The sequence below is a fragment of the Rattus norvegicus genome, chromosome 1 (assembly GCF_036323735.1).
Source record: "Rattus norvegicus strain BN/NHsdMcwi chromosome 1, GRCr8, whole genome shotgun sequence".
NCBI classification, from domain to species: Eukaryota; Metazoa; Chordata; class Mammalia; order Rodentia; family Muridae; genus Rattus; species Rattus norvegicus.
The window spans coordinates 239,766,809-239,794,594 of NC_086019.1; the positions used below are offsets into that span (position 1 = coordinate 239,766,809).

The 27,786-nt window shown below is 42.7% G+C and overlaps 1 protein-coding gene and 2 pseudogenes across 2 annotated transcripts; 1 reads left to right on the forward strand and 2 right to left on the reverse strand.

The window, feature by feature from the left end:
• Positions 1–878, reverse strand: part of Ciapin1-ps1 (cytokine induced apoptosis inhibitor 1, pseudogene 1) — a 41,860-nt pseudogene extending 40,982 nt beyond the window's left edge.
• Minpp1 (multiple inositol-polyphosphate phosphatase 1) lies at positions 1–26,215 on the forward strand. 2 transcript variants are annotated; one of them, NM_019263.1, is made up of 5 exons: positions 969–1,587; positions 4,773–4,970; positions 7,828–7,925; positions 12,184–12,317; positions 24,887–26,215. In NM_019263.1, exons 1-5 carry the CDS (start codon positions 969–971, stop codon positions 25,281–25,283), a joined length of 1,446 nt encoding a protein of 481 aa, NP_062136.1. In that variant the 3' UTR covers positions 25,284–26,215. The 2 variants fall into 2 exon arrangements, with proteins under 2 accessions (XP_063143914.1, NP_062136.1); XM_063287844.1 differs by lacking the exons at positions 7,828–7,925; positions 12,184–12,317 and having other exon boundaries at positions 1–1,587; positions 24,887–24,990.
• LOC120100113 (U4 spliceosomal RNA) lies at positions 13,386–13,462 on the reverse strand (annotated as a pseudogene).
• Positions 26,216–27,786: the final 1,571 nt, after the last annotated feature.

Consider the following 27,786-nt stretch of genomic DNA (forward strand, 5'->3'; position numbering starts at 1 on the left):
TCACAGTACCCACATGACAGCTCATAACAGCCTATACCTCCAGTTCTAGGGACTCCCAACGCTTTATTCTAGCCTTCATGGGCTTCTGCTCCCAAATGTTGTACATATAGTCATGCTAGTTCATACATACGCATTTTAGAAATCTTAAAATCTCAACTGATTTGCACATCTAACTACACAGGAGAATACGGGTGTTTCCTCCATACAGTGATGAGCTCATACTTAATAATGGAGTGCATCTTTTAGGCCATGATTCAGTGTCCCCAAATTATAAGGACGGCTGTTTCTACTCTCTAAGTGGCCTTAGGCATAAACAAGCATACGATTTTGAGGTGTTGTGTCAGCTCTAGTCTACATTAAAATCATACTAAAGCTCAGTATTTAAATTTCTGAAGAAGCCCTTTTCCAAATTCATGCTCTAAGGTGTCCTGTTTATTTTTAAACTCTAACAAGGAGGGGGCGGCGGAAGTGCTTCCGGAGGTATCTTGTAAACAAAAGCCATAGATGTCTTTTCTGGAGTGGTCTCGCAACTGATCGTTCTGGGCTCACATTTTGAAAACACCCAGTCAAGGACAAGACAAAAGCCATCTCCTAAAGGTTCTCTTTTGGTAGAACCCGGACTACCTATTTAAAAAAAAAAATTGGTGTTGTCTCCTTTACTACACCATAAAACAGCTCAGGAATCTTTGACGTCGGATCCTGAGGCGCCAAGCTGCCGGACAGTCGCCCACACGCCGGGGTCAGCTGACGCCGGCTCCACCTGTGCCCGGTGTCGCACGCTCCTCGGACTTCTCCGCCTCTTCACCGGCCCACATCGAGGTTTCGAGACCGTCGGCCACACTCGCTCGGAGACCACGCTCGCATTCAGAGGTCCCCATCCGGAAGCGCGTTCTGCTCCCGCCCCCGCCGGCGGATCCGGAAGTGGGGGTCGGCAGCGGTGCACCGCCCTCCGCGGGCCCCTGGACACGATGCTTCGCGGCGCGCGCAGCCACCTCTCGGCCTCGGTAGCCCTCGCCGCGGTCCTGGCTGCGGCGCTGCTCTCGTCGTTCGCGCGCTGCTCTCTCCCGGGGCGCGGCGACCCGGTGGCTTCGGTGCTTAGCCCCTACTTCGGCACGAAGACACGCTACGAAGATGTCAACCCCTGGCTGCTGGGCGACCCGGTGGCGCCGCGACGGGACCCGGAGCTGCTGGCGGGGACTTGCACCCCGGTGCAGCTGGTCGCCCTCATCCGTCACGGCACCCGCTACCCTACGACCAAGCAGATCCGCAAGCTGAGGCAGCTGCAGGGGCTGCTGCAGACCCGCGAGTCCGTGGATGGCGGGAGCCGAGTGGCCGCCGCTCTGGACCAATGGCCGCTGTGGTACGATGACTGGATGGACGGGCAGCTGGTGGAAAAGGGGCGGCAGGACATGCGACAGCTGGCCCTGCGTCTGGCCGCCCTCTTCCCTGACCTCTTCTGCCGGGAGAACTACGGCCGCCTGCGGCTGATCACCAGCTCCAAGCACCGCTGTGTGGACAGCAGCGCCGCCTTCCTCCAAGGGTTGTGGCAACATTACCACCCAGGATTGCCACCTCCCGACGTCTCAGGTGACAGCGCGCCCTGCCTTCCTCAGACTTCGGACCCCCAACCCAGCCTCTGCTTGGGTCCCTTTTTTTCACCCCCCTTTCTGACTTGCGTTCTCGGGGCACAGGATGTGGACTTGGCCTGTCTCTGTTTTATGAATGAGTTCATTCACTCATCAGATGCGAATTCCTGGCATTTTCTGCGTGAGGGCGCAGTAGGGGACGCTGGCGGTCCAGCTGGAAGGAGGGGAGGAAAAGTATCATTCCCAGTTTTACATTACCCATTCTCAAATCGCGCTATCCCTCTGAGTGCCAACTTCGCTTCTTTTCCTTTCTTAACTGGGCATACTCTTTCAAATTATATAGAACTTTCTTCCTCCTCAACTACTTATGAGAATTGGTTGTTTTGTTTTGTTTTGTTTTGTTTTGTTTTGTTTTTCGAGACAGCATTTTTCAGCCCTGGTTGGTTGTCCTGGACTTGCTTTGTAGACTAGGCTGGCTTCAAACTCACAGAGATCCACCACCTTTCTCTGCCTGGGAAAATGCTGTGATCAAAGGCGGTGTCACCAAGCCCAGTTTGACTTTTTTTTTTTTTCTTAACCCCATCGTCTTTTCCTGAGTTTCGACATTTACAAGGTGTTTTAGGAAGCTGCTCCTCAAAGCCTCTTTATGCCTTACTTAGGGTTAGGGTACCCCGTTTCATTCTTGTGTTTACTGTAGCTGTGGTCCGTGGTCACAAGCATCACCTACCAACTTATTTCGTCATTATTATACTGCTTCGGGATTTGGGGGCACACGTAGTGGAATCCTCATTTCATAGGTGAAGAAGCCAAGAGTGCTACCCCTTCACCACCCTTACATAGTTGTGAACTAGTCAGGTCCAGTGTCCAGGTTTGTGGCTTTTGTAGAGTGCTGAGTTTTCCTTCCGAAAATGTTTTTAGCTCTTACAGCAAGTGTTAATACTTTTTGTATGCCGAGCATACTTCACATTGAATCCATACCACTGCTTTATGAAGTCGATAATTGTGTCCCCTGCCAGCCTCGTGGATGAAGCAATGAAACAAAAAGTACCAAATAATTGGTAGATTTTCATACAGCTAGACATGGATCTAAGAAATCGGATGTAGAGCTTGCTCTCAACCGCTGCACATAGGTGTGCCCTGTACTTAACCCTGCAGCATAACCTGATGAAAATGGCATGTAACGTTTCCAAATGTTTCTATGCCAAGGGGTGGATAAGTGTTAGCAACTGCTTATCAGTATGAACCTCAGAGAACTGAAGCGAGGAACATTAGCCGTCAAAGACTCAAACACCTGAGAAAAACTCAGTTTCCCCTTTCTTCCCTAATACTTAAACACCTCTAGAGAGGTCCCCATTGTTGTGTGCCTTGTCACTACTTGGAATAACTCAGCTAGTTGATGCTCGAATGCTTATTTGTTGAGTGTGCTTTTTAATTATGGCTACATTTCTTTCATTAGATTGAGGGAACATCTTCCTAAATCCATTCAAATTAACCCGACTGTCAAAAGTAGAACATTTAAAATAGCACAGCAGGCTGATGAGATGGCTCAGCAGGTCCTAACCTGCTTGCAGCCAAGCCTCACATGCTGAGTTGGATCCTAGGTTACGTTGTGAAAGGGAGAACTGAGTCCTGCTAGTTGCACACTAGATGAATACCAGTGATTTTTTTTTTTAAAGCACAGTGTGTGCCAGGTAAATATATATTGGACTTTCTTAGCTAAATGAATTTCCGTCCTCAGATTGTATTGTGAAGATTGGCTTTGCCCCAAGAGTCAAAGCCAGTGATCAGAGCAGCTCAAGGTAAAGGTATCCGTCATTGTTTCAGTCACAGAGTAAACTCACTCTCTTGTCATCTGAGATGGTTGGCTTGCCCATTGTGTACATCTGGGCTTTTGAGAAAGACCATAGAACCAGATTTTAGGTTTTCATAGACACAGAACAGTGGGATTTGATAATGGCAGGTTCTTTGGGGCCATAGAAGAAGATGACAGAATTCTCTAATTCGGGATGTTTCTGTAGGAACTATAATCCAGTTGTCAATTAGTGTAGACAGAAGTACCATTCAGGGGATTATATTTACATATATATTTATAGTTTTGCACATTATCGAACATGATGTATGTCATCTAACTTGTTTTCCATGTTCGGACACAGAAACAATAGTGTACTTTTCCTCCGGGGAGAATGATGATGGTGATGTTTTGAGTATAATAGGGAAAAGGCCCCAACAGTTGAAGCATGATAATGAATGCTTTTCCAGTAAATATTTGTTGCCAACTTGTGGAAATAATGTAGCAGTGAATGCTAACCGGGAAGGCATCTGAGCGCTTCAGTCTCTCAGATGGTGAGCCTACCAGAGGCAGGCTTCTGAAAGGAAACAGCAGACCTGAAACATTAATGTTGCTTTGCTCTGTTTTGTAGATTATGTCAAAACAGAATATTTTGTAAAGTAAGGCAGGTTGGAAAAGTTAACCGAGAAAATGAAAGCTCCACTTGGAGTTTTACTCAGCAGGGGGAATCAGAGCTGTGAATTCTCCACCTGAAATCCCGAAAGGCGCCTGGCTGGAGGGAAACAATACTTAGTAACAGTTTTGCATTGTCATGCGTCCCTAGTTACTCTTGTTTTAGGAAAATATTTACTGTTGTGTATATTATTTCCTTGTATAGCATTGCTTTAAGTCTTTTATTTCCAGTCTACTTTTCAAAAGCCTTTTCTAGGATATCTGCTCGTGCATTAAAATTGTTATAAATGAAGAGGCTGTGCTGGGGACATAGCTTAGTGGCTAGAGTTGGCCTCGAGTACAAAGGTCCTGAGTTTGATTCCCAAATCAAATGAATAAATGAATGAATGAATGAGTGAATGAATGGAAAAAAAGCAAGACATCATTCTCTTTGGGGAGAGGACTGTGCGATTAGAGAGACTACTGCTCTTGCATGGGACTCAAGTTCCATTCCCAGTACCCCTATCAGGCGCTCACACCGTCTACCTCCAGCTCCCCAGACTCTGACCTCCTCTTCTGGCCTCCACTCTGTACCCCCGCTCTTGGTCAGTGCTTTTCTTTTTGTTGTCCTCTCAGACACAGCTTAGTCCTTTGTTAAGTGTCCCCTTTCCACACTTTACACTTTGAGTAATTTGAAATTGTTACTCGTGCCGGTGATTTACATGTGTGTACTCTTTTCTCTTCAGACATGGAGTGTGACCCTCCGAGAGTTAATGATAAGCTAATGAGGTTCTTCGATCACTGTGAGAAGTTTTTAACCGAAGTCGAAAGAAACGCCACGGCTCTTTATCATGTGGAAGCCTTCAAAACCGGGCCAGAAATGCAGACAGTTTTAAAGAAAGTTGCAGCCACTTTGCAAGTGCCAGTGAACAATTTAAATGCAGGTAATATATATGTTGTATTTCATTTAAATTCTGGTTAAATGTAAAACAAGCAAACAAAAATGAAGTTACTCTTCTTAAAGGTCCATACTTAAGTTTATGTTAACTAAATATTATGTCTTGGGTCAGGAAAATATACCAGGCACTTAATTTTATTTTCACTTCTCTAAATCTTTTATAAATTATTTTGGAAGGTTCTTTTTTTAAAAAATATCAAATTTGATTATTTCAAGTTTGGCAAGATGGAAGAAATATGATAGAGAAACTCATTGATATCAGAACTCCTCAACCATTGATTAAAATAAGTTAGATTGTTTCAACGTGCCATGCATTTTCATAATAAAATGTTTTTTAAAATAACTAGAAGAGATAATGTTGAATATTCTCCATAGAAAGCAATGATACATGTTTGAAGTGTTGAATATACTAATCACCTGGTTTAATTGTCACATATTATAGTCAAGTTTTTTTCTCCACTTTAAATTTTTTCCCTTTTTTTTTTATTGGATATTTTATGCAAGGTTCTTTCTTTTTTTTTTTTTTTTTTGTTCCTTTTTTCGGAGCTGGGGACCGAACCCAGGGCCTTGCGCTTCCTAGACAAGCGCTCTACCACTGAGCTAAATCCCCAACCCCTTATGCAAGGTTCTTAAATGTGGAGTTTTTTCTTTTTCCTGAGAACATCATTTCTAAGGATTACTTATAATTTAAAAGTTTGCTTTTCTGAATTATCTCTTAGTAAAATAACTCAAGTTAAAAATCGTATAAATCCTTTAGTTTTGAGAAACTTTAGGACTGCATGTAGTGTGGGAGGATGGTAGGTTTTAGTAAACTAAAAAAAAGTCAACTGGGGTTTGCAGCCTTAATTGTAGAGATCCCAAGGACATGGGTATTCTGTCTCTTGAACGGCTGTAGTGGAGTGCTTGCCTGGGTTTGTCGTTGATAGGAGACACTTTGGAGAGTGGAAGCAAATGACTGCAAGAGGAAGCAGGGCACATCTCACCTAGCAGTAGAAAATTAAGAAAATGGAGTTTTTTTCTTATTTTCTAGAACTTTATAGCTTATTATGGATGTTGGTGCATACTAATAGGTAGAGAAGTGATAATATGTCTCACACTGTGGATTAGTTTCCAGAAGACTAGAAGGTCATATTGGTGAGAGGGAAAGGTTAAACTCTCCCATGCCTGGCTTGGTGACATGTCTTGTTTGTCTGTCATAAGTTTCTGGTTATAGGATATACCAGCTCCTAGTCTGAGCTTGACCTGAGACTCCAGAAGAGCCTTGTCATGTCAGCAGACATGTACAGTATCAACAAGCCACGCTGACTTATTAGGCATTGGGAAATGTTTCCAATTGCTTTTATGTCTATTCCTAGTGAAATACATCTTTTAAAAAAGATTTATTTATTTAATGTATGAGTACACTGTCGCTGTCTTCATGCACACCAGAAGACGGCATCAGATCCCATTACAGATGGTTGTGAGCCACCATGTGGTTACTGGGATTTGAACTCAAGACCTCTGGAAGAGCAGTCGGTGCTCTTAACTGCTGAGCCATCTCTCCAGCCCCTTTTAAAAGATTTGTGTGTGTGTGTGTGTGTGTGTGTGTGCGCGCGCGTGTGTGTGCGCGTGTGTGCGCGTGTGTGCGCGTTTGCGCTTGCTTGCTTGCTCGCTCATGTGGTACTTGGTGTCCGTGGAGACCAGAGGAGGAGGTTAGGTCTCCTGGAACTGGTTATGGAGATTGTGAGCTGCTATGAGAGTGATGGGAATAGAACTCGGGTCCTCATAAGAGCAGCCAGGGTTTTTAATTGCTGTTCAATCTTTCTAACCCCAAAGCGTATTATTTTGGTTTTGTAGTTGTTATTGTTAAATATATTACCTCAGAAATCTTTAAACTGAACTGATATGGAATGCATGTAATATCAATTAATTAACGTTGGTCCCATTTTCCTTTGGGAAAGAAAAAAAGAAAACAGTAAAATGGGCTAGAAATCAGAGTAATGGGAACAGCGCCTACCGTTTGTACCTCATCTTATCTCTTCTCTCTGTGTATCAGTGAACACAGTGCTTGGCTTGTGTTGACCAAGGTTTCCTTTTGAAACCCAAAGCACTCACTCACCTGTCCCTACTTTAGCACCCATTTGTGTCTAAAGTACAGCAGTTAGCAGACTAACAACCCCTGGTTCTTCACCTGACCTCTGCTGAGGTTTCTTGGTCAGCTAAGTTTGAAAAGCCGATGTCACTGCCAAGCCACCCATCCGGCCCCCTTGCTGGTTTGGGGTTGTCCTTTCCTGTGCTCGGCTCGGAGTCGGCGTCTTCCTCCTGCCCTCCATTCTGTTCTTCCTGCTCAGTCCTCCATGGTCCTCTCGCACAGTGTTTTTGTGTCTCTGGTTATGTACTTAATAGTTATAAGATGAACTACTGTGTAGTTTTAAAAACAGATAGTAAATATACTTTGTCGTTATTAATGTTCAAGTCAAGGACTCAACAAGACCCTAGTGCTCCTTTTCCATCCCTCTGAAGTTATCGATATCAAGTCCTGTTTAATAAGTCATCGGGCTGACCTTTGTAGGGTTTGCTAGGCAGCACGCACTTAGCAACCAGCTAGTTCAGAACTGAAACAGTGAGCATTCGCAGAGCGCTCCACAGTCTCCTTGGACTGAATGGTCCGCTGCACGATGCCCTCTAGTGGTGCAGCGTGGGTTGGCGACGTACAGGCTCTCATCCTCCAGAGTCTCTTCTCCAACAACTCAGGTTTTTCTCAGCTGTGTGTGTAACTGTGCTTGTAGCATTCTATGGGTATATAGACTTCAAAAACCCAAGGAAACTAAAACCCCACAAATCTTATCTATTTTCTTCCCCAGACTTAATTCAGGTAGCCTTTTTCACCTGTTCGTTTGACCTGGCAATTCAAGGTGTCCATTCTCCCTGGTGCGATGTGTTTGACGTAGATGATGCGAAGGTGAGTATTTTGTTTGTATCGTCTCCTCGTGGCTTTTGGTCGTTATTTGAATTTTTTCTTGTTATTTCTTAAAGCAGCTTTCTAGAACATCAGTAGAATTAGGGGATATAAACTGCCCGGGACTAACCCCTAATCTGCTAAGTAAGGAGAGACAAATGCTTACTTGGGTTCATAGAACTCAGAAAAATGGTAATTTTATTTCTAAGTGGTGCCCCCTTCATCCCAATTAAAACCCGACTATGGGGAGAGGTGGTGGGCTAATATAAAACTGAGTGAGCTGAGGGAGAACCGTTTTCCACAGACCTGATTGGTCCCTAATTACTTTTCATGAGAAACCAAGTTCTGATATTTTACTAAGGTGCGCCTGCTCCCCCTGCTGGTGGCCATGGTTCATTTCAGTTCCCTTGTTTTCCCCTGATGTGTAGACTTTTAAGGAGTATAGAAAGACCTCTGATGATCTTAAGGGACTACATTTTGCCTGATTCATGAGTGCTGGGATCTGGAAAGGGTGGAGTAGGAAAGTGTTTTGCGTTGTCCAGGGTTATAAACTTGTGGACCTTAGCTACCCTTACACACATGTGAAATGTCAGTGTTTCACATGAGAATCAAGAATTGCTTCCAGATTGACTTAAATTTTAAAGAAATACATTCCCTGCCAAATAGAGTGAATTTCAAGCTTTGTTTTGAGGAGACTTAGATGACCAGCAGCATGTCAAAAGTAATGCCATGGTTCTTGTAGCAGTGAGGAGGGTCTCACGGCAGAGTTGAGAGGAGTGAAGGATGCTCAGTGTACGGCTGCTGTAGGATGCTGAGAGCCAGGGTACACAGGTGCTGTTTCTTCCCCTCTGTGCTGAGTCAGTGCTGGGTGACTACTTCTCACCCCCAGTAACCTCTTGCGTTGGGCTCCAGACTTATTACTTAGATTAGAAACTTCTCAGCCTTCCTCCCTTTAGTATGCCCTATTTTGGATAGACACAGGATTTGTCTTTAGAACCTTTTACTCCATTTGCAGGAGGTGTTTTTGTGGAGATAGAACCCAGTGCCATGATCTCCAGATGCTTTCCCTTCATCCCAATTAAAAAGCTGCTGCTGGGAGGATTGTTGAGGCCATTATAAAGCCGGTTACCTCAGACCTGAGTCTGTACCACCTTCCCGGTGCCGTTTCATGTTCTAGTCTTTTAGTTATACAAAAGAACAGGTTTGGTTATGACATCTACATAGAAGTCATTACTTACCTTGCTTCCCCCCTTCCTTCTGCCCTCTTCTGTTCCTCCTCCCCACTTCTGTTTGCCCACCTCAGCCAATTTTCTGGTTTCTATATCTGAAAGCATGAGATATTTGTCTTCTCCCTGTTTCCCACTTTCATTTCCCACCCTCTGCTCCCTTTAGACTTCTTTCCTCTCCCTCGTTCCACCTTTGGCGGGGCACGTTCAAAATGAAAAGAGCACCATTAATAATTTTGCCATAAGTACAAAGAAATCTCTGGTCACTGTTCATGTATGTGAAAATATCTCCTCTCCTCGCTCCTCAAGCTGCATGGGTCCAGGGGACGGTCAGGAGGAGATGATGATAAATTTTGACAAAAGAAAATTGTCATTTTACTTGTTTGCCCAGGTTGCCATAATCGTTGAAATGTTTAGGATGTGATTCAGTTGGCTGCCTGCCGGCTGCCTCCTTCCTGTTCTGAGTGGCTTTGTCCATGAGATCCCGGTAACGACTGACCACACTCACTTCCACTTGAAGTGGTCATAACCTGCCTCTGTGGTCACCCATGTGTGCATCCCTCGACCACCCTTGTGCACTTCTTGTCTTCTTAATCTGTACATCTTTTCCCTTCTAGCAGGTGACTTGATGTACAGCAAAACCTGACACCACATCTGAAACACCTCAGGGTGCCCCTGGAACTTCTGATGTTAAAGAAGTCTTTTTCTTTTTAGAATTACTTATCTCTTTATTGCTATGAGTCCTCCCTCTTTTTTGTTCCAGAAAGTTTCAAACTGATAGAAGTGTTAAGCACTTGTGCATCTAAACACGATCATTCTCCTCCATGACCGTAGATAGATGGCCCTTTATATCACATTTTCAGATATACATATCAGTATATATCACAACTACACCATACAACGAACGGCCCAACACACAGTTTTTACAGGCATCTTACTACAGCCCTCTATAGCTGCTGTCCTTAAGTTCAGGGTCTCTTTGTGGATCTCTGATCCATTTGGTGGTGTGTCCAGACTCCTTCCGTCTAGACAGGCACTCCAGTTTTCTTTCATCTGCCGTGCACGGCAGCCGCAGGGATCTAGGCTTTTTTTTTCTTCTGCAGAATTTTTACTAAACATAAATTCAGATTAAACATTTTTGATAAGATACTACCTGAAATCCTTCTAAATGTATCCCATCACAAAGAATTATGTCACTTTGTCACATCCTTGATAAGTTTGATCAGTTGATGAGAATGTCACCTGCCAGGTTTCTGTATTGTGAGTTTTACCTTTTACTCTGTGTAATCAAAGAACTCATATTAGCAACCATGAGTTAACGAGCACTCACAGTGCTTGCAGAGCACTGAGACTCACCCACACGGACTGGTAGCCTTCTTTAATTGTAGGGACCTGGTGCTCTATCCAGTCTCCAAAGACTCCTGCCTGAATGTGGTGCACACCCACACAAACATTCAAGCACACGCACGTGCACATGCTTTTATTAATTTAAAAAAATATATAGTGTCTTTTAAAGTTTTTCAGTGATTTGCTTAAAAATAATTTTACCTGTTACCACTTAGAACTTACACTATGCCCTAATTTACATAATGAAGAATTTGCAGATGAAATATGATGTGTCAGGGATTTACTTGAGAACAATCCATTGTTAACTAGAGCACAGTTGAAACACAGTTGATTAAATGATTGTTGTTGAAGTTGGGTGATGGGTACACATGATGTTATTATACTGCCGTAGCATATTTTTTTTACCTTTGAAAATTAACACTGTTGGGTTGGTGAGATGGCTCAGCTAGGAAAGGTGCTTGGCACCCAACCCGATAACCTGAGCTGGATCAAGTTGTCCTCTGCCCTCTGCTCTTGACATGCACCTGCCCATACGAAGACGTGCTTCTGTGTGTGTTGCACACACACACACTAAATGTATCATACAGTTTAAATGAAGAGACACTCACACAGTTGTAAGCACTGGGGGCGGTTTCGGTTATCCTAGGACCTGTGGACCACTTGTGATGTTATTTAGCAGACAGTTGTTTTAGTGGATGTTTTATGACGCACATTTGCTTAGAACTAAACGTACTGATACAAGATAAGCACAAGGAACAAAGATGCTAACAGTATGCTCTTCTGTGGTGATGGCATAGTTAAGATAGAAGCCACTGGAAGGCCGTTCGTTGGCAGGCAGGCAGGTCTCTATGGAGACGGTGCAGAGCCAGCTGCTCTCCGGCTCATTGCCTGTTTTACAGCTCTGCACCATCGTTTGCTGTACGTGTTCCTGAGGACCTATTCTGTGGTCAACATTTGTCTTTAAGATTTTCACATAAAAGTCTCCATTATTCAGATCTGCCATCTGGTAAACCTGTCCTCGGCACTTAAAACCTCAACCTCTCTCTACATCTTTGACTCTGGTTATTTGTTTTCTCGAACTCCCCAAGTCAGTTAGGTAACTTACACTCGGCTGTAAAACTCTGTTGGACCTGCACCTTCAAGCATTTTACACGACATGAGTGTGCACGAGGAGATTTGTAATGGTCATTTGCCACTGTTTTTATCCCTCATGCTATTGTTTTATTTCTCAGTAGATTAATATATTTTTACCCAGTTCCTTTTATGTTGAAATCTGTGCATTATGTTTTTTTTTACCCTTTTGCTGACTTGGAGGTGTTTTGTTTGAGGTCCAGCACACTGCTAACTCTGTTCCTAAACTTTGAGTAGCACCAAGATTCTCTAGGAGCTCTTGTCTTAAAGTTCTTAAAAATTCACATAAACTGTGAATATAAGTCAGAGAAATGGGACAGTAGTTGTTTCCTATTAGCCCTGACCCAGATGTTGGTGTCACCATTGTTGCTGAGTGAGGGGTGGTGGGGGCCAGTCCTTAGATGCCTGGGGCAGCAGTCGTAGGCAGTGAATGCTGAGTTTGTACTGCTTGCCCTCTAGTGGGGTTAGTGTAACTTTCCTGAGAATTGCTATTAATCAGGAACCTGCTCCATTTCTGGAACTGGAATAGTAATTACTTCTGAAATGTCTCTGTTTAGGTTCTGGAATACTTAAATGATCTGAAACAGTACTGGAAACGAAGTTATGGCTATGCCATTAACAGCCGGTCCAGCTGCAACCTGTTTCAGGACATTTTTCTACACCTGGACAAAGCAGTTGAGCAGAAGCAAAGGTAAACACATCTTTAAAACGTGGAAATATGTGTGGAGCTTGCTGTTTGTAAGCTTATGGAAAAAACCATACAATGTATAATTTTTAAAAAATATATTTTTATAAAACCTTGATATGGTAATTGATATTCCCAGTCAGTATGTTAGTTTCGTTGTAATCATACTGTGTGTTGTCCTGACGCCGGTCTTTTCCCCTGGACATTCCGTTTGTAATAGTCGCCCTGCAGCTGCGTGTGCACTGCAGTGCAGGGGTCCTTGCTGTGGGCATGCGCTGGGCTTTTTCCACTTCACTTCTCAGTGGCCCGAGACTTCTTTCTAATTTCTGTTGTAAAATGGCTTCTGCTATAAATATGCAAAATGTTTTTATTTTAAGAGGGAATCTCTCATTTAAAGAAAAAGAAGAAGCTTTTGTTAACATTCCTACTTTTAAAGTAAGGGTGTGAGGGTGCAGTCAGTGGTACAATGTGTACCAGGTATGAGGTCTCCGGCACCAAAACCAAGCAAACGGAAATAAAAGCTTCAGGAGAGAAATGTGATGGAACCGTAACCCTGTTCATTGGACAGATTTACAGATGTTGACCGAAGTGGGGCAGCAGAACCTGGGAATGAGCTGCTTCACTGTAGTTAATTAATGTCCTGAGTTTGTTCAGACAGCACTCATTTGTAAAATGCTCTTAGGTTTAACAGGAGATAGGGGAGTAGAAAAACTAATAAAACAAAATCCCCAATTAGATTAATTTGGTTTCTGCTACCAAAAACATCTTTTAAAATCATCTATGTTTACTTATTGTATGGATGCCAAGGGACAGTGTGCAGGACTTGGTTCTCTCCTCTACCACATGGGTTCCAGCTATGATCTTGAGGCTTGTAGCAAGTCCTGTCATCAGCTGAGCCATCTCCTGGTCCAGCTGGAAGCTTCTGGGGGTGGGCTGTGGTTTCAAATAAAGAAACTTAGGGGAGGAGTTAACCTTTTCCTGTTTGATTTTCTGAGTTACTTCCAGCTCCTACATTTTATGAGAGAGCAGACCTTTCCCGTTTGATCATTGTTCATTTGCTCAGTGTTGAGTCTAAGGGATGATAAGTTTATTAGCAATAATCGCGCCTCGGATAAACCTCATTGGCTACGATACTGCCACTGCGCAAAGCTGGATGATAAGTTTATAATTGTGTCAGGAGGCTCTAAAATAACTTTGTAAGGCTCCTATTATAATTTAGTTCTACTTTGAAGCTTAAGTAATAAAAATTTATCAGTAATGTTTTAAAATAAATGAGAATTTCTGTATACTGAAAAATCAGGATAGTATGAGGAAATTCCAAATAACTCCAGCCCCAGAATTAAATTTCAAATAACTCCAGACCCAGCTATTGGTTGAGTAGAAATTTTTTTTTTTTTTTTTTTTTTTTTGGTTCTTTTTTTCGGAGCTGGGGACCGAACCCAGGGCCTTGCGCTTCCTAGGCAAGCGCTCTACCACTGAGCTAAATCCCCAACCCCAAGGTCTCTTTATTATGTAGCTTTGGCTGCACTGGGACTATGTAGAGCAGGCTGGCCTTGACCTCACAGTTCCCGCCTCCAAAGGGCTGGAATGAAAGCATACACCATCACACTTGGCTATGGTTAAGTGGAAGTCTTATCAAAATCTCACAAGTTTCCTTGTAGGAATTGAGAAGTTAGTTCTAAACTCACACAGGAATATAAAGAATCTATAGAAATGAAAGTAATTTTGAAAAAGAACAAAAGGATTTGTCATACTTCTGTGAAAACTTACAGGAAGCTTGGAGTAACGGTGTGCACCAGGAATCCTAGCACTTAGGAGGCTAGAACAGAATTATGAGTTTGAGGGACATCCTGGGTTATATAATAAAACTCTGCCTCACAAACAGGCAGATAGCCTCAGATGTAATATAGTCAGACAGGGACACAGTAACATCGTAATATAGTCCTAGTCAAATAGACAAAGGGACACAGTAACATCATATTGTAGTCCTAGTCAGATAGACAGAGGGACACAGTAACATCATATTGTAGTCCTAGTCAGATAGACAGAGGGACACAGTAACATCGTAATGTAGTCCTAGTCAGATAGACAGAGGGACACAGTAACATCATATTGTAGTCCTAGTCAGATAGACAGAGGGACACAGTAACATCGTAATGTAGTCCTAGTCAGATAGACAGAGGGACACAGTAACATCACGAAATAGACCCATATATAGTAGTCTGTCCATATCCCTGTGGTTCCCTCCTTGGTTTTTATTTAACTACAAATCTAAATTCACATGGGTCCTGGATATATGGACTCTTCACCTGTCAATATTCTCTGACTACTGCTGAGTATTAACCTTTCTGTAGCTATAATAATAATCTGGGGATCGTGGTCAGTGCATGGCAGGATCAGTGTAAGTCATGTGTAAATAGCACATCAGTGTGGATGTGAGTGTCCGTGGGGAGTCGCAGAGCCACTTCCCCACGAATGCTGAAGAACACACACTGTGCATGTTACATTGGTTTTCAACCAAACGTCAGGACAGTGTGATAGGAAGGGTAACACTTGGTCACATCTGATGCCGGGACACTTGGACATCCGTGCTCAAAATGAGATACTCAGACCTCCATACTACAAATAAGAAGGAATTACAGATTTTATTAAACAATCTAAAACCATAAATCTCTGAAAGAGAAAATAATAGCCATGACCTAATTATAAGAGATTAAACTCATTCATAATCTTGGATTGAGTGAGGTTTTCTTAAATGTAATACCTAAAACATGATCCATCAATAGAAATTCATTAAATATTCTTATCACATTTTAAACTGTCCTTCTCAAGGGTACTATTTGGGAAATATAAAATATTTGCAAAACTTATATACGTTAGTAATTTGAATCCAAAATATTCAGAGAACTACATCTTACTTAATAAGAAACTGGCCCCCCTTTAAGGTAGAAAAGAGGGGCTATAGCTGTAGTGGTAGGATATGTACTTAAAAAGTGTGAGTCCGGGCTGGGGATTTAGCTCAGTGGTAGAGCGCTTACCTAGGAAGCGCAAGGCCCGGGGTTCGGTCCCCAGCTCCGAAAAAAAGAACCAAAAAAAAAAAAAAAAAAAAAAAAAGTGTGAGTCCATTGATGAATACCTGTGTCCTCCCCTCCCCTCAAAAAGAGAAGAACAGAAGATTTACACGGATTTCATTAAAGAAGATCCATGGATGGCACGTGTAAAATGGTCAGCATAGTTTTTACTATCCGTCATCAAGGATACCGGTGTCTTAGTGAAATACCACTTTATTTCCCCATAAGCCGGGGAAAATGAAGGACCAGCCTCATTCATAGCTGGCAGAAGTATAAAATTGTGTGGCCTCTTTGGAGAACATTGGCATTACTGACATTAAACATCTGCGTGTCTAAGCAAACCCATCCAGTGTATCTACCCGGTAGTGATGTATCTTTTGATGATTTCTTATGCCTTGGGTAGTTCAGATTTTTTAAGTAATGGATTTTTTTTTTGTAGGTTGTGTAATTCTTCCTTTTAAACATTAGATGGCAGCATTGAAACCATTGTGCCGCGACACCCTTGTACAGTGCTGCGTTGTCAGCTCCCTCATTAAAACAGGACAGCTTGGTCTCTTAAAGTTCTGAGGAATTTATTCAGATTTTAGGTTGTTTTTTTAAAGTCAGGGCTGTGAGGTGTAACTCAGGGGCCGAGATATTTTTAGTGCTGTATATTGAAAGACGATGGGCTGAATCTTGGAAGAGTTAAACAAAATGGCTGTTCCCCTAAGTTAAGATTCATATGTCTAACTGCTTTTTGGATAGACACGTCTTCATTGTTATCCTGTGAGGGTTTAAGACATTTTCAGTATACTGCTCTGTCTTCAGTCACTAACTCAATGTCTAGATATCGTTGGTGCTGTATGTGTGTATGATGTATGTGTGTATGATGTAGTATGTGGTAAGGATATGGGGTATCTTCAGTGCTGCTTTTTCTCCTGTACTGTTTACTTTAGTGCCTCCCAGACAGCTAAGCCGCAAGACCACTGTTGTTCTAGACTCCAGCCTCCTCACTTTCTCTATCTAGTCATTGCCTTGTGGGTTTTTTAAATTACACTTAGCAATTCATTCACTCGTGTGTGTGTGTGTGTGTGTGTGTGTGTGTGTGTGTGCGCGCACGTGTGCATGTACATGCATATGTCTCACAGCATGTGTGGGGAAGTCAGAGGATAACTTGAGGGAGACAGTTCTCTCCTACCCAGAGGTCCTGAGTTCAATTCCCACCAACCACATGGTGGCTCACAGTCATCTGTAAGATGATCTGATGCTCTCTTCTGGCACATGCGTGTACATGCAGATAGAGCACTCATACATGAAATACATAAACCTAAAAAAGCTAGCTGAAGAAAGGTTTGCTTGTCCACATGCTAGTAAAGACAATGCTTAAAGTGACTGAGACAGAAGTCTGGATAATTAGAATAATGTGAATAATTACAAGATCAGGGTAACTAGAAAAGGATAACTGGCCATCAGTAAAGCGAATGTAGTGTGGTAGGATCTCTCTTGATTTTAGAGCCATATTTAGTGTTTCTCAACTAAGTTAAAACATAGGGGATACTTGTCTTAGATGTGGTGGAAATTGTGTACCATAAGACATTGCGGGCAGATGTCCTGGAGTTTGTACACACTTGCTTATTACCGTTGTCTCACAAGTACATACCCTATCAGTTACTTATTAGTTTGAAGGATAATATGGAGAATAAATCATACTAGGTCGTGAACACCTTTCCTAGGCCAGGGAAAAACAAGTGCACTTAACATGTGTTCTAGATGTTAATTTAACATGCTCACTATTTATTATTATTATTATTATTATTATTATTATTATTATTATTATTATTTGTGTTGATGTATATAATAATGTGTAGCAGTTTTCCCCTAATTAATTGATTTGATAATAAAGACAACAAAAAGCCAATCGATGAGTAAGGAGGAGGAGGAGGCGGGCCTTTCAGGTCCAAGAGGAGAAAAGGGAAGGTAGGAGGCAGGAACAGCCTTTTTGGCCAGTGAGGCAGGCAACGTGTAGACCGGGGACTGTTAGGTCTGGTGGTGGAATCAAATCCACCATGGAAGCTTCTAACATAGAATAGTTGATGAATTTAGGACGATAGAGTCCGTGCCCAGTGGTTACGTTATCTGTTGATTCTAGTCTAAGATTCTCTGGAGTTTTACATTCAAGGCGATTCGGGTGGGCTCCAGGGATAGAGGCAGTCTTGGCAGACTGGCTGCGGCAGAGGGCAGATGACTGGAAATTGTGAGTGGTTAGGTGACAAGTGAACTGAGGGAAACTGGGTGGACAGCTGCTTAGGATAACCATCGGGGTGGGGAGAACGCCGCACAGCCAGCAATAGCGTGGATTGTTTTTTAATAATTACACTCGACAGTGATGTTCAGGTATCCCTCTCAGAATAATAGCAAGTAAAGCCTACCCACAGAACCACTGTTAACAACTGGACAGATCTCATAAGTACAGAGCAGTCCTCATGTTATTTTTGAGTACAAAGGGTGTTTGTTCGTTTGCAGGCAGTAGAGATTATGCAAAGATACATACATCCAAATTGTCTGCAAGAACCCATGTTCCAGATGGGAGGACGTTCATATGAGAGCATATGTATGTAAAAACCAAAGTGCCCAGGGAGGTGAATCGGAGTGAGGAGGTCACATGCAAGTCTTTATGGGAAGAGACATCTCTGGGTAAACAAAGACCAAAGAGGTGATCTCACTCAGCTTAAAGGTATCACTCCTCATGTTGTTTTTACTATTTTTACAGCTGTATTAAATCACAGCTAACACAAAGTCATCTCCGCATAGTTCACTTGTACATCTCTCTGGGTTTCGTCTGTGTGCCCACTAAGCCGTTAGCACTCAGTCTCTTTTTAAGATTCACTTTATTTGCACACATATGCGCATGTGTGCATTTCTGCACATGGCAGAAGAGTGTGTCAGATCCCTTGGAGCTGGAGTTATATGCATTTGTGGGCTATTCAGCATGGTGTGGGGAACAGAACCCAGTTCCTGGATGAGCAGGAAGCTGAACTGTTGAGCCTTCTCTGGCCTTTTCTTTGCTTTTGTTCATATCTCCTAAGCTGAGTTGTCTGACCAGGAGACCTCTCTTCTGAGCATTTGAGCTTTTACTAGTTTGGCTTGTTAGCCTTGAAAATGTATTTTGCTGATGCCTTCCTCCTGGATTTGAATGTGAGGTCTCGTGTGTGCCATAGTGGCTGGCATTTTGAGCAGCCCCTCTGGATTCTGGAGCTCCCTGCCCTGCAGTTCCTCTTCTATGATCTGCTCCATGAGTTCCAGCCAATGTTCCCTCCCTAGACCTCACTCACCTCAGGGCTGCCATGGTCTCTGCTCCCCACCCTCCATCACAGCCTGCAAGCGTTAAACAGTCTGGGCAGGTCCTGGGCTCAACTGTTTGCCTTCTTTCTTACTCTTGTCTGACTGAAAGCTACTGTTTCATAGAATTCTTCTAGCCTCCTAATACCTGTAGAGAGGGTAATAGAGCTTTATCCCTGTTCTTCTATCTTGTGAACTTAATTTCTACATATTTTTACATAAGAAAAAGTACATTTGTGTCATTTTAGTTCCTGGCTTACATCACCAAAGGCGTACTTCTCCAGAGATTTACTGCAGTCAAATGTAGAGGAAGACTTGTAAACAAAATCTGTATAATTGTCATAATTTTCTTCTCAAACCTCATAGCTCTAGCATTTCCAACCATTCTGCTCTTATATAAGTGTGCAAATTGTGGAATTTGTCTAAAGCTCCATCTGATAGTCTTAGATCATGTTTGAAAACATAGTTTGTGTAATACCAGTTGCGTGTGAAACATAAATTAAGAGCTTAGAAAGATCTAGCTGAATACACCTGAGGGAAAACATGCAATCATTAGTTTTTCTTACTGAGCATTTTGAATTACTTAAGGTATTTTACCTTTTTTGAACATATACATAGTTTCATTTCTTGATGTAATTTTAGACTTCAGATTAAATTTGGTTTGGTTGTTTGTCGTTAAAACAAGGATATGATTTACAAAACCACATTCTTCCTGGGTAACATTCACTTGATACACTGGACTTCTTATTTCTCAAATCTGATAAAGTGTTCACTGTGTGAGTCATGAAGATCTGAATTTGAATCCCAAGTACCCATGCAACACCAGGACCTGACAGCCCTGTACTGAGAGGCATAGAAAGGCAGCGTCCTAGGGCTCACTGGCCAGCTGTCGCAGATTCAGGAGAGACCCCATGTCTAATAAGGTAGAGTATGAGACTCCACCTGTAGGTGAAGAGCTGCAGTCAGCGAGGGGTCGGGGGAGACCCATTCTCCAGTGGTGTGGCCACTGTTGCCTGTGCCCCATAACTAGGCCTGTAATCACAGGCCCATGCTCGCAAAAGCAGCCTTAGTACATTTCACACAGCCACATGATCTCTCTTCAGCATATTTATCCCTCTGCCCTCTCTGGTCCCGTCCCCTTCTTTCCAACACGCCGCTCTTTTGTCTATGTTACGTGTATGAGTGCTTGTGTGAGAGAGGGGGGTACCAAGATCTTTCCTCATTCAGACACAGGCATATTTAATCCCATTTGTGTCACTTCATTTGGACTTCATCCTAACATGGCTCTGGAGTGCTGACTCAGTGAAGATTCACAGTGAAACCCAGGCGCATTCTCATGCAGTCCTTGGGAGACAGTCAAGGCAGAAACTAGGCATCTGGTGCTTTCATGACACGAGTGATTGGGCCTATGTGAAAGTGGACTGGAACAAACAGACTCCCAGGAGTTGGCTTAGAACTTGATGGAACTATTCAATTTTGGTGCTTGGAGCAATGGCAACATGTTCCTAGAAATGAACTCTAACTGCTTCTTTACAGGAGTTACTGATTTCTCCGTTCTCTCTCTCTTCCTGATTGGCTGTGAAGTGAACAGCTCTCCTCAGCCAGGTTCCTCCTGCTGCACAGTATCTGCCCAATGGCCTGGTCAGGAGAGTGGACGAGACTAAACCCTTTGAAACATAAGCCAGAGTAAATACTCCTGTTTAAAAGTCAGAGTCTTTATCAAAACTGCGAGCATACTTTTAATAACTTCTGATGAAGATTAGATCAGATACTCTTGTATACTTGGTTTGAAGTATTTGGAATGGTGATTATAACAGAAACTGATCAAAAACTTTTAAAATAGTAAAACTCAGTAGGTCACAAAAACAAAGCAAACAAGACAAAAAGCAAGAAAAATTGTTGGGAAGAAGAAAGGTTTAAAGGGAGTAAGAGACTAGGGAGTGGCAATGGCCAGCACACAGTATGTCCCTGAGAAACCCCTCAACTCACTGAGCCACGCATAATTGAAGGTCCTTACCCCACCCCCAACACACACACCACACACACACACACACACACACACACACACACACACACACACACACACACTTTTGTTGTTCTGGTGTAATTTAGAAAAGAAAAATGATAAGTTTTTCCATTGAATGCTTATGTTACTTAAATCCATCCCCCAAGACAGAAATTTGAGTAAGTCTTATGAAAGGGCAGGCAAGTGTAAGCATGAACAGATGTTTAAGGATTATATTAACCCTTCAGAGGAGACGTTCCCCTTTTGACATACATGTTTCACAGATGTCACTGAAGAAAGGTCTGTCTGATATGTTACCAGTAGTTTTTAACAGCAAAGTAGAAATCAGTTTGCACACTGCTGCTTGTTTCTAAGGGAAGAAGAGCACTATTAGTCATAATGGAGCCTCAGTTTGAACTTAATGATTTTAAAATAACTGAATTATTACTACTGCGATTTGAGTCATATCTCAGAACCAGTTCAGATGCTCTTCTTATGCTCTGAGAGCCTTCAGGAAAGCCGCTCTCTAGGAGAGACTAGACGGGTTAAGGTTGCTTTGTCATCTCGCTATTTCTCTGTTACTTACCTTACTTAGATGCCCAATGAGAACTACGTTGAATTCAGGCCATGTGAAACAAAATAATGAGGAGAAGCTTATGTTTGAGACTTAAGCAGTTTTATGTTCTGAGCTGTTATTAATGGAAGTGCCATATGACAGAGTCTGTCATGGTCGCAGACTCCTAGCAACCCAAGCACACAAGCAGCTAACTTGGAAGGAGTTAGGTCCAGCCAGACTACATAGAGAACCCTCCCTGACCTTAACTTAATGCTCTTCCAGTCACAGATTAATTGCTGGTAGGCAGTTTGTCTTTTTACCCTTACACCCTCAACCTAGCCATCTATTGAACTCTTTTGTGTTGTATTTGAAAGCAGTGCATGCGTGCGTGCGTGCGAGCGAGCATGCGTGCGTGCAAGTGTATGTGTTTTGGATATACATGGCACTGCCTGCCTGCATTCCCAGAACCAGGGAAGTAAAGACAGAACCATCAAATATTAGACAGCAGCCTGGCTAAATGGTGAATTCCAGGAGATACTGGCTATGACCCAATGTGGCAATCCCCAGTCTCTAAAGTCAAAGCAGGGAAAGATCTGGAAGTGTGGGGTGGTAGGATGCTTGCCGCACGCACACAAAGCCCCGAGTTTAACCACACGCACAAGGAGAAACATGGAATCTTAACAGTTTTCATGTGTTTTCTCACTGTATACCACTCCAGACACTGCCCCTTAGCAGGTTCCTCCTCACACGGGAGGGTTTCTCAGCAGTCATGCTTCTGTGTGAGCCAGACATACATGTCCTTGTTGTCGTCCTACCTGCTTTTCTCCTTGTAAGTGAGCCTGGTGCTAGCCCTTGCCATGGAGGGATATTCTGCCACACCTCCACATTAGCCAGTGGATCTTTGAAAAGCCTGTTTCTTATTGCTTCTTGCAAACTTTATGTGGCATTTTTTTTTCAGGACCTTTTTTTTTTCCTTTTTTTCGGAGCTGGGGACCGAACTCAGGGCCTTGCGCTTCCTAGGCAAGCGCTCTACCACTGAGCTAAATCCCCAACCCCAGGACCTTTTATTTTAATATAAGCAGCATCACCATGTTCTCTTTTTCTTAGTTACGAGAACCTCTGCTTCCAGCTGGATGCTTTGAGCTTCAGTAAGGGCTACACACACACACACACACACACACACACACACACACACACACATGAAGTCATGCTCATTCCTCCATTTCTTGACATTATTTCATAAAATTAAAACATCTTGGTTACTGTAGAATATATGAACTATGAAGTAGTTATCAGTTCCTACAGGCACCTTTGAATTAGCAAAGTCATGGTCTAAGTGCTAGTGAGGATTCTCATTTTTGTCTTTACTTTCAGCTATGATCATAGTCATATGATTTGATATTTGACTTGTACTGGCATTTTGCTAGAAATGTAAAGTTCTGGGTTTTTGGTGCTTTTTTTTCTGTATGTTGTGGACTTTTGCAGAAAGTTGTTCTATATTAGAGGGTGATGTAGATTTATAAAAGCTACACCTTTTCTTTCTGTTGTAAGCCATCTCAAATTGAACAATTTTGTTTTTATATGTAGGTTTTGCTTGTATGTATGTATGTCCACCACATATGTGCAATGCCCATTGAGGCCAGAAGAGGGCATTAGGGTCACTGGAATTGTGGTTACAGATGGTTGTGAGCCATCATGTGGGTGTTGGGAACAGAACCCAGATACTCTGGAAGAACAGCCAGTTCTCTAAACAGCTGAGCCATCTCTCCAGCCACCAACTGTCTAAAATACTTGTAGGGATAATCTCTTATGTACTGTGTGGAAGCATTACCTGTCAATAAAACCTGATGGCCAATAAGCTGAGGCAAGATTAGAAGGTGGGACATCTGGCAAAGAGGGAGGGGGACTCTGGGAAAGTCAAGGGAAGAATTCCCCACCTGGACTCAGGAAGTTGGCTGTATGAAACTGAGGAGAGGTAAAGCTATAATAGTAAAAGCTGGTTATTATAAGTTACAAGCTAGTTTGTGAACACACCTAGCTTATGACCTAGGCTTTTATTCATGAATAAATAGCCTCTGAGTTATTCGGGAACTGGGGTGTGGGTAGAAAAGCTCATGGTTATAAATGATTTTAAAATATAAGTTATTTTTAAATTTGGTCAAATGCAAAAGACAGTCATTTATTTGTGGTTTACATGGCTTCCTTTATCAATCTAACATATAATCATTTTGATTGCTCATAAAATTCCCAATTAACTTTTTAAAAGTTTGATCTTTTTAAAAAGATTACCTTTAATTTTTATTAATGTGTAGGTATGTACACATGCATGCAGGTACCCACAGAGGCCAGAAGAGGGCGCTGGAGTTGCAAGCAGTTGTGAGCTGCCTGATGTGGATGCTGGGAACCAAACTTGGGCCCTGTGAAAGGATAGCGTGTGCTGCTCTACTGAGCCCTTTCTCTAGCCCCACAGTAAACATTTTAAAGCACCGTATTCCTTAATTTCTGAAAAATTGCTGATATAAAGGAAAAAAATGAGACCTTTTCGTTTGTTTAAGTTTAAAGAATCTTCAGATTTAAATTTGGGTGGGGGCTGAGGTTGTAGCAAGCAAAGTGGTAGAGCACATGTGTTCTTAGGTTCAAACTCTAATTCAGATCGGTCACACTGAGATTGACTGTAGTTGATGTGTTTAGCAGAACTTCGAACTCCTCGTTTCTACTCTTCCTCCCAACATGCACGTATGTGTGTGTTTATTGTATCAATCCTCACAAATGCCTCTTACTTCAGCCCTGTGGGGACAGGGACAGAATTACTGGGGCATGCTGGGTCCTGGCCCCACCTAAAAAATGGCAGCCTGGGGTTTGGGGAGAGACCTCTGGTCTCAAAGGAAAATACAGAGTCAAACACTCAGCACCCTCTCCTGGCTTCTGTGCATGTGCAGAGGTACACACAGACACACACATACACACACATACACACGCCTGAGCACACACAAAAGTAAATACTGGGAAAAAGAAAACCTGAAAAGATAAAAGGCAGCACTTGAAGTGCACTCATTTACTCAGGAGCGCTCGGTGCGTGAATCAGTCTTCCTAGAAACAGCTTGTCCAGCACCACACAGGAAGTGCTAAAGTGCGTACTTCAGTGCCTTTGTCAACAGAATGGTCACTCGTGTGACCATTTTGGGTAGATTTGCAGCACTCTCCATATCCTAATTTCTAATTTCAGCTCCCCCACAGAATCTTAACCACACAGAATCTTAGAAAGAACTCTAAAAGTCAGAGCCATCCAGATGGCTCAATGGGTAGAGCCAGGCAAGTGCCAGGCAAGTCTGACCACGAGTTCAGTCTACTGGGACACCTGCTGAGAGGAGAGGCCTGACTCCTGACATTTGTCTCTGACCTACGCACTCACGCACGCACGCACGCACGCACGCACGCACGCACGCGGTGACACTAGTGAGCCTCCCCTAACTTACACACTAGATGTAATAATTAAAAATAAATAAATAAATAAATAAATAAGATGAGATTACATTTTTAAATGAGAAAATTAGTTACTATTAAGCATAGGTATTATATTTTATGTCATGAATCTATAAGTTTCCCCTTCAATTTCTCGTTGAAGGTCTCAGCCGGTCTCTTCTCCAGTCATCCTCCAGTTTGGTCATGCGGAGACCCTCCTACCCCTGCTCTCGCTCATGGGCTACTTCAAGGACAAGGAGCCCCTGACAGCATACAATTTTGAGGAGCAGGTGCATCGCGAGTTCCGAAGTGGTCACATCGTACCATATGCTTCAAACCTAATATTTGTGCTTTACCATTGTGAAGACGCACAGACCCCTCAAGAAAAATTCCAGATACAAATGCTGCTGAATGAAAAGGTGTTACCCTTAGCTCACTCGCAGAAAACTGTTGCCTTGTATGAGGATCTGAAGAACCACTACCAGGACATTCTTCAGAGCTGTCAAACTAGTAAAGAATGTAACCTACCCAAGGTGAACATCACGTCCGACGAGCTCTGAGGACTCATCAGTGCTCTGCTGAGGGCGCTTGTTGCCAATAGGTAGCCACTCTAAAGGCAGCAACAGGAGGATCTCTGTGAGCTCAAGGCCAACCTGTTCTACATAGTGAGTTCCAGGCCAGCCAAGGCTGCGTAGAGAAATAAAGTTTGGTCCTTTTGTCTTTTCACAGAAAATGATAGTTTCTTTTAGAATCTGGACATACGGGTAAGACATGACTCTCCCTGGAGCAGCTCTCTTCAGAAAAACTAATTCAGCAAAACAGCTGTCCCTCCCAGTGTTTGCAGAGCTGAAATTTTCCTAATGACCTAAGAAAATGCTGATGTAGAATGGTATTAGAAAATAACACTTCAAAAGTGTTGGATACCAAAGCACAGTGGCAGCTGGGTGAGCCGCAGTGAGTGACTGAGATGGGGACTTGAGTGATCATGTTGGGTTCTTTCCTTCTCCTTCACGAAGGACACAAAGAAGGAAGTCTAATAACGTATCCATCCAGACAGGAAATCAACTCGATATTAAGAACCAGGCTGAAGTAAAACTGAAAGTGTGGGCTATTTTTGTTGATGTTATTTACAAAAAGATTTAAACACTGTCAGTAATTGCCTTTAACCTCCAAGTAGGTCTTGCAGAACCACCTCCATCCCTCGGACCTGTTTGAGGCGCGCAGTTATAATGGGGCCCAGCCTGGTACAGGAGCCGACTTCCTTGACTGTTGCCTGGTTATCTTTCGTTCCATCATGGCTCCCCTTTTTATATCTTGATATTACATAAAGTTTATCTTTTGGTGGCTTGGATTTTTTTTTTAAATAAAGACTTATCTGCCTAATTTAATTGTAGAGATTCGAACCTGATTCAAAGAAATTTTGAGTTCTTTCAAATACCATAAAAATGTTTGCTACAATAAATAAATAAAATTCTTGTGGCTTTACTACCAAGTCATCTGTGCTCATTGAGACTCAGTCATAGATAGCGAAGGGTCGGAATCCTAAGTGTTTGCCTTGACTAAACAACGTAAGGCAGTCTCCCCTTGTTCTTCAAGCGAATGGGCTATTTTAATGCCGTCTGATTTGATTTCACCACTGCCTTTAAAGGAGAAGATTTGGTTTGGGTTGAAAATGTATGGTTAATCTTATCAAACCGTATGAGTTAAATCTCTAGAATCTGCTGCATTAGTTTTACAGTTTGCTTTTGAAGAAAGGAATTTTTGAAAATATATCTGTAGTCAGGCTGTGCATGTGTCTGGACAAAGCTTCTGTGATGAGCATGAGGGCATTTTCAGCCCCATTTTCGTTGGCAAAAGATGTAAAGATTCATTTTAAAGAAAATGCTTATGGTTTTGATACCAATCAAAATGCTTCCTAATTATTTTAATGTTTAATCAGATGAATATTTTGGTCAGTAAAGCTGCACTAATTTAGGGATACAGTTAAAATATTTTTCATGCTCTCTTTTGACAGTAAATCTTCCTCTTCCTATTTTGTAAAATATAATTAGAGGGGCCAGCAAGGTGGCTCAGTGAATGAAGATGCCTGCTTGAGCACTGCGGCTTGATCTCCCCGATTCATATGGGTGGAGAGAACAGACGTCCACAAGTTGTTCTCTGACCTCCCTGTGTGCACATGCATGCATGTGCACATGTATATGATCAAGTAGTAAAGTTTACATAGCCAGAGCCTTGTTCAAAATTAAGTTAATTACTGGATTGTATGACAGTCTTTTTTAATGGAATTTTCTAAGGTTAAAAATGATGAATAATGAAAGCAATAAGCCAACACTGGCGAGCTTTAAATATGGTATCCGTGTTGTGAAAAGACGGTACACAGCAAACTCATTCTGGAATAGCAAGTATTCATAGCTGGGCACTGGTGATCACCGTTAACAATGAAAAGACCTCCCTCTGATGGGTGTCGGAGTCACTTCCAAGAAGATTAACACGAGAGACTGACCCTTCAGAGTGGTTGGCCCTCTCCAGCATCTGGATATAAGGAGATTTGGAGGAAGTCTTGCTGGGGAATCTGGCAATTTCTGCCATTGCTGCTGTTCTCAGCATCCTTCAGTGACTGAGACACCAGCGTCTTTGGACTTCCAACATGGAATGAAGACTAGCAGTTTCCTTCAGCACCATACTGGGACTGCTGAAGCACCAGGCTTCTTAGTCTGAACAGCTGCAGGCTTTCACTCTGTCGCCATTGTTGGAACTACGTGGTTCATATTGGTTATCACCACGAATGCACAGTTGTTCTGCTCACTAGAAGACCCTGCCCAAGACAGACATGATAGAGATTTACCCTTCTTCCAGGATGCAAATCCTACAAAGATAGGCTTTGAGTGACATTGTGTGTCACTGGGGGTGGGCTTTAAGGTTTCAAAAGCCTACACCAAGCCCATGCTCTGTCTCTAGCTTCGGATAAGACGTGAGCGCTCAGCTATTGCTCCAGCACCATGCCTGCCCGCTGCCATGATGGTCGCAGACTAACCTACAACTAAGCAAATACCCAGTTAAAGC